At 36.8% G+C, this 12,500-nt stretch overlaps 1 protein-coding gene and 1 long non-coding RNA gene across 2 annotated transcripts in view; one reads left to right on the forward strand and one right to left on the reverse strand.

Moving 5' to 3' along the window:
* Positions 1-3,399, forward strand: part of LOC141386283 (uncharacterized) — an 8,607-nt gene extending 5,208 nt beyond the window's left edge. Inside the window, exon 3 of the long non-coding RNA XR_012407971.1 lies at positions 2,238-3,399. This is a non-coding gene — a long non-coding RNA (uncharacterized lncRNA). The remainder of the gene's footprint in view (positions 1-2,237) is intronic.
* The window catches only part of zgc:103559, a 14,936-nt gene that overhangs the window by 1,026 nt on the left and 1,410 nt on the right, over positions 1-12,500 (reverse strand). The window contains exons 2-9 of the mRNA NM_001431089.1: positions 11,545-11,754; positions 9,760-9,911; positions 9,531-9,645; positions 8,806-8,952; positions 8,318-8,363; positions 5,909-6,002; positions 5,611-5,797; positions 3,937-4,075 (exon numbers count right to left, since the gene is read on the reverse strand). Coding sequence (NP_001418018.1) covers positions 3,937-4,075; positions 5,611-5,797; positions 5,909-6,002; positions 8,318-8,363; positions 8,806-8,952; positions 9,531-9,645; positions 9,760-9,911; positions 11,545-11,691 — 1,027 coding nt within the window. The 5' untranslated portion in view covers positions 11,692-11,754. The remainder of the gene's footprint in view (positions 1-3,936; positions 4,076-5,610; positions 5,798-5,908; positions 6,003-8,317; positions 8,364-8,805; positions 8,953-9,530; positions 9,646-9,759; positions 9,912-11,544; positions 11,755-12,500) is intronic.

Genomic DNA, 12,500 nt, shown 5'->3' on the forward strand with positions numbered 1-12,500 from the left:
ACAAAAACACATTGAAAAATCTTGAAATCCTGTAACCATTGACTTCCATGGCATTTGTTTTTCCTACTATGGATGTACTTTATTAACTAATAATAGTGCTTGAATTCATAAATATAGTGCATTTTTATGTTTGAAAACTTCAAAGTTTTATTTCACTCAAGTGGCAGTAATAGACAAAAAGTTTAAATTTTGTTACAGACCAGGGTAGGATTGCGCCAGCTGTTCGTAAGTTCTATATAAACCATGCATATAATGCATCTGTCTGTCTGTCTAAGTGTCCTATGAAAATGAAATAACAAAATACATCTTTTATAGTAGGCCTATATTACTTTACAGTCTTTAACAAAAAACAGATGCACGCAATACACAAAGTTATCAAAACCTTAAACTTGAAATGAAAACACCTACACAGGAAAGTAAAAAGAACAGGAGGAAAAACTCAAGTCATGAAGAAATAGCCTATTTGTTATAACTGACTGAGAGCCAACAACACAAAACACTTGAAAGAAGTTTGAAGTCTTCTATCGCAAACAAACAAACATGAGATTTGGGGAAAATTTAAGGCTGTGAGCAAAGGCAGATGGTTCTTAAAGAACATCATGAGCTCCTCAATGTAAACTAATCTTGCTGTCATCCATTTTCTACCGTAATACATGGCGGAGACTGTCGTAAATATTTAGTAGGAACATAGCATTCCATTTAAACTACAGTGCATCAGGAAAGTATTCATAGCGCTTTTTTTTTTTTTTACAACTTGTTTTTTTTTTCTACATACAATACGCCATAATGGCATTGTGAAAAAAGATTTTTTTAAATTTATTCAAATTTATATAAAAAAAAGAAAAGAAAAATCACATGTACAGAAGTAATGACAGCCTTTGCCGTGAAGCTCTAAATTGAGCTCATTCCGTTTCCACTGATCATTCTTGAGATTTTTCAGCAGCTTAATTGGAGTTCACCTGTGGTAAATTCAGTTAATTGGACATGATTTGAAAAGGCATACACCTGTCTATATAAGGTCCCAGGGTTGACAGTGCATCTCAAAGCATAAACCAAGCATGAAGACAAAAGAATTGTCTGTAGACCTCTGAGATAAGGCTGAGGAAGTTACCAGAAAAAATTCTGCTGCTCTGAAAGTTCCAATGAGCACAGTGGCCTCCATCATCTGTACGTGGAGATGTTTGAAACAACCAAGACTCTTTCTAGAGCTGGCCATCTAAGCTGAAAGATCAGGGGAAAAGGGCCTTAGTCACGGAGGTGTTCAATAACCCAATGGTCACTCTGTCTGAGCTCCAATGTTCTTCTGTGTAGAGGAGAACCTTACAGAAGGACAACCATCTGTGCAGCAATCCACCAATCAGGCTTGTAGGGTAGAGTGGCCAGACAGAAGCCACTCCCTGCCTGGAATTTGCCGAAAGGCATCTGAAGGACTCTCAGACCTTAGGAAACAATTTTTTTTATCTGATTGATCTGTGGAGTGAATGTTAGGCATTACATTTGGAAAAAACCAGGCACCGCTCATCACCAAGCTAATATCATCCCTACAGTGAAGCATTGTGGTGGAAGCATCATGCTGTGGGCATGTTTTTCTGCAGCAGAAACTGGAAGACTAGTCAGGATAGAGGGAAAGATGAATGCATGTACAGAGACATCCTGAATGAAAACCCAATAACCCAAAGCACACTGCCAAAATGTCAATGGAGTGGCTTCCCAACAACTCGGTGAGTGTCCTTGAGTGGCCCAGCCAGAGCCCAGACCTAAAACCTATTGAACATCTCTGGAGAGATCTGAAAATGGCTGTACATCGTCGACTCCCATCGAACCTGATAGAGCTTGAGAGGTACTGCAAAGAGGAATGGGCAAACATTCCCAAAGACAGGTGTGCCAAGCTTGGGGCATCATATTCAAAAAGACTTGAGGCTATAATTGCTGCCAAAGGTGCATCAACAAAGAATTGAGAAAAGGCTGACAATACTTATGTACATGTGATTTTTTTTTTTAGGTTTTCAATTTCAAAAAAATCTTTTTTCACTTTGTCATTATGGGGTATTGTGTGTAGAATTTTGAGGAAATAAATCAATTTTATCTATTTTGGAAAAAGGCTGTAACATGAAAAAATGTGGAAAAAGTGAAGTGCTATGAATACTTTCCAGATGCACTGTAAGTTCAGTGGTGCAACACAAAAATATTTGGTAGTGTGCAAGTTGTAACTTAGTGTCCCTTTTCGTCACAACTAGGATGTTTCGACTTGTGCACTGCTGGTGCATCTGGCTCCAGGACTCTGACTTGGTCACCCCAAAAGGCTATTTTCCTCTGATGAACCCACACTGCTGTTGATTTATCCTGATCTTTGGGTCGTTGTCCTGTTGCATCACCCAACTTCTGTTGTGCTATAGTTGTCAGACAAATGGCCCTTCATGATTTTGAAAATGTTCTGATACATGTGGGTTTGAGCTTCCCTAATAGTTTAGGACCTGATTCTGCAAAGTAACACCAAACCATGACGATTTCTTTAGTTTGAACATGTTTTGTGGCAGGAGATTATTATTTTTTTTTTCTGTTGTGACTTTGGTCATACAATGTGATCTTTAAAAGTTTATGCTGGACTCTATGCCACATCCATTAATTCACATGCCTTTATTTCTGCAATGGTAGATTTTGTTTATTTTTTAAATATTTTTGGCCGCATATTATTTTAATGTACAGTGCTTCCTATTAACAAACCATTATATAAGACTTTTAATTCTTAGATTTCGTTGTGTATTTAGTCATACAATGGATTTCTGTGGAATTATAGTTAATCATAAAATTGTATCTAATCCAAGTGTCAATAATAAACAAAAATTATTTCATTGTTCTGGTTAGAAAAAGTATGTCAAACCTAATAAAAATATTTTTTAAGGGATAGTAGAATGGAAATCTTCACTATATACTTTAAATTCAAACTTTTATGATTTTCTTTTTTCTGTTAAAAACAAACAAGATATTTCGAAAAATGCTGCAAACCTGTAACCATCGACATCTATAGTAGGAAAACAAATACCATAGAAGTCAATGGTTACCAGTTTTCAAAAAAAAAAAAAAATTAATCATAGATTTTATTTATTTTTAAATATGTTTGGCTGCATTTTATTTTAAAGTACAATTCTTCCCATTAACAAACCATTATATAAGACTTTCAAGTACAATAAACAACAAAAAATAGTTTCTTGTTAATAGTAAGTTCACTGTAAAAACAATCTGTTAGATTTATGGTAAAAACAGCAGGTGTATTTGTCAGAATTTTACGGTTTAAACTAGCAAAAGCCATAAAATAAATTTGACAATTTTAATGTAAATTACCGTATTTCAATTTGACAATGTTTTTTGTTAAAACAATAAAATGTGGTGACAAATGATAAACCAATGCTCATCACATTTTTCACAAGCAGAGAAACATACTAATAAGTGCTCACTATCATTCACTACTAAACTACTAAACATCATGTTAACACATTTGAACTTAAATTAATGCAATAAACATTTGTTAAAAAAAATGATGTACCAATGTACATAACTGATGAGAAAAACAAAACAAGAATGAACCAATAGTAAAAGAAAAACATAACTGATATGCAGGGAATTCTAGGAAAGTGAATATATTAAGCTTATTAAGCTCTTTGTAAACCAAGTTACATATTTTGTAGTTAATTTTCATTGATTAGGGATGTAGAATAAGATCATACTTTATAAGTGCTAATAAACAACCAATATCTTAATAATAGGCAGCAGGTAGTAAGCCAGAAGTGGGAATTGGCACTATTTGTGACATGATCGCTGAATGTCAGTTTCAAAGTTAATCATTGGTATTACTGGTAAACTGTTAGTAGAGCATTGTTTACGCAGGACTTTGGCCTTCATAGAGTGTATGAGCGTATTGGTAAAATGACAACCTACCAAATTGCAGGGAAGAGATCCCGCCCCACGCTTGTGTGAAATCGCCACTGTCCAAACACTTCAGGTCAGGTGTGCATGGTGAATGATCTGACACAACCATATCAATGTCACCGGCTTTAAGTGCAGACCACAACAGCTCCTGATGAGGAAACAGATTTATTAATGGCAGATAAATGCAGTAAAGTCATGAATTGTGGAAGTTAATACAAAAAAGCTGCTCTGAAAATGTATACCATTTATTTTGAATTACAAATAATAATAATGACTAAGTTTCAGACTTTGAGTAGGATTTAAAAACAGCATAAAATATGTAAATGTTACCTAGATCTATTTATTAGTTTTTATATATTATATTTTTATATTTGGACAATAATCTGGACAATATTTGGCAAAGATGCAAGTACACAGTAAAAATCATATGACATGTTGTTTTTTATTTTAATTTAACTTATTTTAACAAGTTTATTAGGTTTCAACGACATTAAGATGTGCAAAGTTTAACTTAATATTTTACTCTGATATAAGTTGAGATGAATAGAAAAGTTCAGTAAAAGTTTTAACAGTATATTTGAGGGTCTGATAATCTAAATATTGAGAAGATTGCATTTAAGTAGTACAGATTAAGTACTTAGCAAAGCATAATATTGATCAAGATAAGCTTTGACATATTTACAGTAAATAATTAAAATATGTTCATAGTATTGTACCATAAATTGTATTTCCTACAAAGGCGTACAGGCCATGCATTTAAATATTTTTTTCTCTATTGTTTTCTCATGATCAAGACTTTATTTTCTCACAATCTCGACAAAAAAGTTGTTTTCTCGTTATGACAACTTCATCTATCTATCTATCTATCTATCTATCTATCTATCTATCTATCTATCTATCTATCTATCTATCTATCTATCTATCTATCTATCTATCTATCTATCTATCTATCTATCTATCTATCTATCTATCTATCTATCTATCTATCTATCTATCTATCTATCTATCTATCTATCTACAGTATATATCTATCCATCCATCCATCCATCCATCCATCCATCCATCCATCCCCTCAACTGTTACCTTTTTAGAGCGTAGGTTTTAGATGGCACAAAATAAATTGTTGCATGTATGAATTAGGTTATGATGAATGTTTTTGTTTTGTGTTTGTTTTTTCATTTTGATTTAGTTTTAATGCAAATTTTTAACATTTTGTTTGACCGTTTCTACCGTTTCCAGTAATTTACAATTATTTTAAAAAGTGAAAGCTGCAAACTATATGATATGCATCTAACATTGTATTAGCCGAAAAAATAAGTTGTAAACTTTTGTTACACTGAGATAATGAAAAAATTATGTCATGATAATGAGAAAACAACGTTTTGTTATGTCGAGATCACTACTAAATGAGTTATGTCGAAATCACAAGATAATTAAGTCGTTATCACAAGAAAACAAGAGAGAAAATAATATTCGAATCCGTGGCCTATTAGGACTTCTAAAATATAATATATTTGTGGCCCTGGGTCACTAATAATAATTAAAGAAAACAAAACAATATTAAAAGTATTTAAACTCATGAATTAAGTTGCTTATAGTGATGCCCAATTTGTAAAAAAAATCTGACATTTTGATTTGAATAAAATAAAAATTCGGTCTGTTTTAGTGTGTGTTTTTGGACACCTGGTTGGCCGTGCCCCGTATCGGGGGGCAGCATTTGAATTGAGTGGCCCGTCCTGGAATGTCCTCTGCTGACAGGTTAAGGTAGTGGTGGGTGGTCTCCACTGTCAATGGAGCTCCAGCTTGCTTCGCTGCTCTAATGAGCTCTAGAGGCTCAGCAGATGACAGGTGCACAATGTGGCATCGCACTCTGATTATAAGAACAGAACATGTGACCCTTCATCTCTGGATTGGCTGCTCTGATATGTCGAAACAGCCATCAGATAATTGAGACTTTAAGACTTTATCAAGCATAACATACTGATACTGTAAGCAGAACTCAATGACTGTATGGATGGCCTCAAGCTCCATAATGTCAGGTCTGGACTTTAGGAAGGTGGAATATTCCTGCGGATCTGCATAACAAGAGAAAAACCAAAACATTTGTTTTAAATTAAGAAATGTTCATGATTTTGATTAGAGGTCTAATGAATGCTAAATATGTGACCCTGAACCACAAAACCAGCCTGAAAATTGATTAAATGAGCATTCTATTGATGTATCGTTTGTTATGATATAAGATATTTCCTCCCTCCTCTATCCTCCTCCTCCACACTTAATACTGATGACTTTGCTACATTCTTTTGCACCAAAACTGCAAAAATCAGTGCTCAATTTGCTGCACCTACAACAAACACGCAAGATACACCACCAACACCACACACACTCACCTCTTTTTCTCAGCCCTCTGAGTCTGAGGTGTTCAAACTCGTGCTATCTAGCCATGCAACCACCTGTCCACTTGATCCCATTCCCTCTTATCTCTTGCAAGCCATCTCTCCTGCAGTCATACCAACACTGACTCACATAATTAACACATCTCTTGACTCTGGTTTATTCCCCACTTCATTTAAGCAGGCTAGGGTAACCCCACTGCTAAAGAAACCCAACCTGGACCATATGCTACTTGAAAACTACAGACCGGTATTCCTGCTTCCATTCATGGCCAAGATTCTGGAGAAAGTAGTGTTCAATCAAGTCCTGGACTTTCTTACTCAAAACAATCTCATGGACAACAAGCAATCCGGCTTTAAGAAAGGCCACTCAACTGAGACAGCCCTGCTCTCTCTCGTGGAGGATCTCAGACTGGCTAAAGCAGACTCAAAATCATCAGTCCTCATTTTGCTGGATTTGTCAGCTGTTTTTGACACTGTAAACCACCAGATCCTGCTATCTACGCTTGAGTCACTGGGCGTTGCGGGCACTGTTATACAATGGTTCAGATCTTACCTCTCTGACAGGTCATTCAGGGTGTCTTGGAGGGGAGAGGTGTCCAACCTACAGCATCTAAACACTGGGGTACCTCAAGGCTCTGTTCTTGGGCCACTTCTCTTCTCCATTTACACGACATCTCTAGGACCAGTCATCCAGAGACATGGATTCTCCTACCACTGCTATGCTGATGATATCCAGCTATACCTCTCTTTTCATCCTGATGATCCCTCGGTTCCAGCTCGCATCTCAGCCTGCCTGCTGGACATTTCACACTGGATGAAAGATCATCATCTTCAGCTGAACCTCGCAAAAACGGAAATGCTTGTAGTTTCTGCCAATCCGACTCTACACCATAACTTTTCAATCCAGATGTATGGGGCAACTATTACTGCATCTAAAAGGGTGAAAAGCCTTGGAGTAACGATTGATGACCAACTAAACTTCTCTGACCACATTTCTAGAACTGCTCGATCGTGCAGATTCGCACTCTATAACATCAGAAAGATCTGACCCTTCTTAACATGCAGCTCAACTCCTTGTTCAATCTCTTGTCCTCTCCAAACTGGATTACTGCAACTCTCTACTAGCGGGGCTTCCAGCTAACTCTATCAAGCCTCTTCAGCTGCTCCAGAATGCAGCAGCACGAGTGGTCTTTAATGAATCTAAAAGAGCACATGTCACTCCGCTGCTCATCCGTTTGCACTGGATGCCAGTTGCTGCTCGCATCAAATTCAAAGCTATGATGTTTGCCTACAAAGCGACTTCTGGCTTTGCTCTTTCTTATCTGCTCTCACTTCTGCAGATCTATGTGCCCTCCAGAAACTTATGTTCTGTGAATAAACATCGCCTCGTGGTTCCATCCCAAAGAGGGAAGAAATCACTTTCCCGAACGCTCGCGTTCAATCTGCCCAGTTGGTGGAATGAACTCCCTAACTGCATCAGTCACTCGCTGTTTTCAAGAAACAACTAAAAACTCAACTATTTAGTCTCCACTTCACTTTCTAATCTGCAATTGCCTCTTTGGATATACCACTAACTGTACTCAAAAAAAAAAAAATTACTAATACTTTCCTTCTTAGACTTTACAGACCTGAAACTTGCCTACAACACTTATTCATTGTTGCTCTTATAGTTGTGTAAATTGCTTCCTTGTCCTCATTTGTAAGTCGCTTTGGATAAAAGCGTCTGCTAAATGACTAAATGTAAATGGGTGGGATACAACTATTTGAAAACTATTGTAAAATCTGCATTCTGAGGGTTCAAAATCAAAGTCAACATCAAAATGCTAATCATGTTTAAAGTTAATTAATATAACAATTATAGCAGTCCAAAAAGATTTTGTTATAAAAGAACAAACATTTTTACTGTTATAATGTATTTTTGGTCAATGCAAAAATGATACCCGTGCACCCTAAGACTGGTTTTATGGTTCAGGGTCATATGTTTATTCACATACCTCCTTTCTCAGCAACTGGATGCGAGAGTTCTTGTTCTGCATGAAACTAAACCAAATAGGGGATTGTTATTGCATAACATCTATTTAAGTTCAGTATAAATCATAATTTCAGATAATTTTCTAGTTTTTAATTCATGTTTATTGTTGCATACTAAGATATGTTTCTACCTGATTTCATTGACAATTATACCCCAATATTGGTTCAGTGAAGTGAGTTACACATCATGCCAGAAATGTTGAGGAAACAAATTAACTACTGGGAGATAACAGTTGTATAGTGGAATTTCTTGAAAAGCCAAGAAAAAAAACAACAAATTAAGCAAAAAAAAAAAAAAAAAAAAAGGATTTCATTGACGGTTAAGCCTTAATATTGCCCCACTTTAACATTGGTGGACAGTGATGTGAGATATTCATTGTGGCAGAAATGTTCCATGAAATCTGATACCAAGCTAAAAAAATTGGGGTGAGCAGAAAATAAATAAGCTTACCAGCAGAACGCTGTTCGTGCCCTGGAGCTGTTTCATAGCTGCATGCAAATCAGCATCGGTTACATGAGGAAACTCCTCTACTCCACTGTGGATCAGAAAGCACTTAAATCCAGCCACACCAGCTTGGCACATCGGCTTTAACTCCATCTGTGACAGAAAAAAAAAAACAATATGATGGGCAGAAAAAGGCAAGTTTTAGTCTTTGTTAATGTTTTGAGTTCTAGCTGGAGTGCCCATAAGACTCACTAGGGGCCACTCCAAATATCACCTCTGCCTTTCACCCGGACTACACTTCCCATTATGCATTGTGCCAATCTACCATCTACAGCTGTCATCATTCTGATTAATCATCACTCATTACACTAACATAGCATATCTTTTGTATACATGATTATCTGTCTCAACATCTTACCTGCCTTGTGGATAGTAACGAACTGTCAACTACACTCTCAGAAATAAAGGTACGAGAGCTGTCACTGGGGTGTTACCTTTTCAAAAGGTACACATTTGTGCTTGAAGGGTTCATACTGGTACCTCAGACGTATATATTAGTACTAAGAGGAACACTTTTGTACTTTTTCGGTACCAATAAGTACCCTTGCGGTATTAATATGGACCTTTTAGGTACAAATTTGTACCTTTTACAAATTTGTACCTTATTTCTGAGAGTGTGTACTGTAAAAAGTATCCCTTAATTAACAATTTGTAGTATATAAAGCAAGTACCTGGTTGCCAGGAATGACTCCTCCCCAAAAAGCAGTGTCTACGAAGCACTGCCCTGTAGCAGCACACAGCTTCTCATTAAAGTTTCTAAGAGTAGTAGTTGGTGGGATTGTGTTTCTGTGGAGGTATGGAAGGAGGAATAAATAAAACAACAACTTGTCAGTTTGTCTAATTCTACAGTCTGTTGTAAATGGATTGTCGCTTCAGTCTGTAGATTTTAAGGGTACTCACAGTGGCATGTCTGCAATGGTGGTGATGCCTCCAGCAGCAGCTGCTCGTGTGGCGGTCCAGTACCCTTCCCAGTCAGTGCGACCTGGTTCATTTACATGGACATGACTGTCCACTATACCTGGCATTATCAGACTGTCACCCACATCCAGTACCTGTTATAAAGATGCTGTTGTATTATCAAACTATTGAAGTAATCTGTTAATAGATTTGAATCTATTGATTAATTTATATACTATTAATTAAACCTGCCCACATGAAAAAAATACAATAGTAATTTATACAATTACTATAGTGTTTTAAACCATTAAGTGTATTTCACTGTATGGTATTGCATTTACAACTTGTTACAAATGCCAGAGGTTGCTGTTGTATTAACTAAAGTGAACTGATGATAAACTGTAACAAATAATGTAGTGTGATTTAGTTTTACTACAGTACACTGTGGTTAAGAGTAGTATAATATTTATGTATAGCTGTAGAAAACCACAGTAGTTTAATTTCAGTAACTATAGTTGTTGTGTTACTAAAGCAACTATAATTACCACAACAGGTTAGCTCAAGTACTTTATTATAGAAAGGGTAAAAAATGATAGTATTTACTCTAAATTGCTATAGTATTTTTGACATTGCTGAAGTTTCGCAGTTCACTGCATTGCAAAGTTCAAGCTTGGTGAACTCTGACCTGTGAAATCACATTACGTGACTGCGTGAGACCAATCGATGATCAAAACACGACCTCTCTGTACAGAAATGTAAAATATAGACCAATCGCTCACTTTTTTAAAATTTCTAATTATCTTGTTTAATCGTGCCCCTTTTTCACTGCACCGTATGACAGCTTAAACTCCAGTGTGACCGCAGCTTTAACTAAGCTTGAACTTTCCAGTGCAGCGATCTGCAAAACTTGCCACATGATCTTGCGTGTCCGGTCTGATGCATTCGTGTACATATGAATGAAAGTCAGATTTACTACGGAGACCCATCACTCTAGCATTCTGTGGCACTGGAACATAATGTCTCCGTACTTTACAAAAAACTGCAGATTAAATGGGGCAACAGTAAATGCATTACAAACGTGCTGTGTGAAAACAAAATGGTCAGTTCCTTCATCCATGTTTTATATGCACTGCGTCTGGACTGTACACACACAGCAGATGGACTTTGTGAAAAATAGGCATAAGAGGCATTATAAAGTTTTAGAATACACAAATGAACACTGGAATCTCCATAGACTGCCTTCTTCTGAGACAGATAAGTTAAGTTTCACAGAGGTTAGTCCTGTTTTGAATCTGCCACTATGCTGCTGATGCATAGGCATTTGTAGCTCCTCCCTCTTTTGAAAAGTACTCATTTGAATTTAAAGTGACAGTCACCAAATGGTACAATTTGGATCAAAGCCTAAATCACACCTGAAACTTGCCTACAGCACTTATTCATTGTTGCTCTTATAGTTGTGTAAATTGCTTCCTTGTCGTCATTTGTAAGTCGCTTTGGATAAAAGCGTCTGCTAAATGACTAAATGTAAATGTAAATGTAAATCGGCATTTTAAAAGAGTTGCCTTTAATACTGTTGTCTTACCCCACCTTTGCAGGAAAAGTAAGACAAATTCTTTTAAAATATTTTACTAGAATACTAATTTGGAGAAAATGTCAAATCTTACTGCACAATGTATCTATGTTTTTACTCTGAATAGCAGTGTGATTTTGTGTTTTTTTACCCTTCATTAAAATGTAGTTATGCATGTAGTCTCCAGCAGGTGGCACATGTTGCATTCTTAAGCTCACCTTTCCAGCCACGTGTGCTGACGCTTCTGAATCAGGCAGAACGCTGTGAATCTTGCCTTCTTTTATTACTATAACGGCAGGTAGAATTTTCTCTCCACACAAAACCCTCTGGCTCCGTACAGCACTGACAGCTGATCCTGGCTCCATGTCTACAATGCTGCATATAGTATGTTTGAGCTGCGGTGTTTCAGTCTGTTCTGTCAGCAAAGACTGTAAATATGGGGTCAATGTACTGTCACATTGGCTATGTTACTGTCAACATGAAGATAAAGTTTTTTGACCTGACCTGATACTTAAAAAGCAAATAAGAATTCAATTAATAAAAATGCTATTTTAGTCGTTTCTTTTCAGGATTAGTTATACAAGCATTTCTGTGGAAAAAGAGAACAGCCCACATGAAAATAAAACTTTAGCAATGAGCTCAAGTACAATTTATTATACTGTATACACTCAACGGTCACTTTATTAGGTACACCTGTGAAACTGCTCGTTAAGGCAAATTTCCAATCAGCCAATCACATGGCAGCAACACAATGCATTTAAGCACGGAGACATGTTCAAGGCGATCTGCAGCAGTTAAAACCAAACATCAGAATGGGGAAAAAGCTGATTGAAGTGACTTGACTTCAAACGTGGCATAGTTGTTGGTGCCAGACGGGCTGGTCTGAATATTTCAGAAACTGCTGATCTACTGGAATTTTCACAAACAGCCATCTCTAGGGTTTACAGAGAATGGTCCGAAAAAGAGAAAATATCCAGTGAGCGGCAGTTCTGTACAAATGTATTGTTGAGGCCAGAGGTCAGAGGAGAATGGCCAGACTGGTTCGAGCTGATAGAAAGGCAACAGCAACTGAATTAACAACTCGTTACAACAGGTATGCAGAAGAGCATCTCTGAACACACAACATGTCCAACCTTGAGGCAAATGGGCTAAAGCAGCAGAAGAACCCACCGGG

Source organism: Danio rerio, chromosome 6 (assembly GCF_049306965.1).
Source record: "Danio rerio strain Tuebingen ecotype United States chromosome 6, GRCz12tu, whole genome shotgun sequence".
NCBI lineage: Eukaryota > Metazoa > Chordata > Actinopteri > Cypriniformes > Danionidae > Danio > Danio rerio.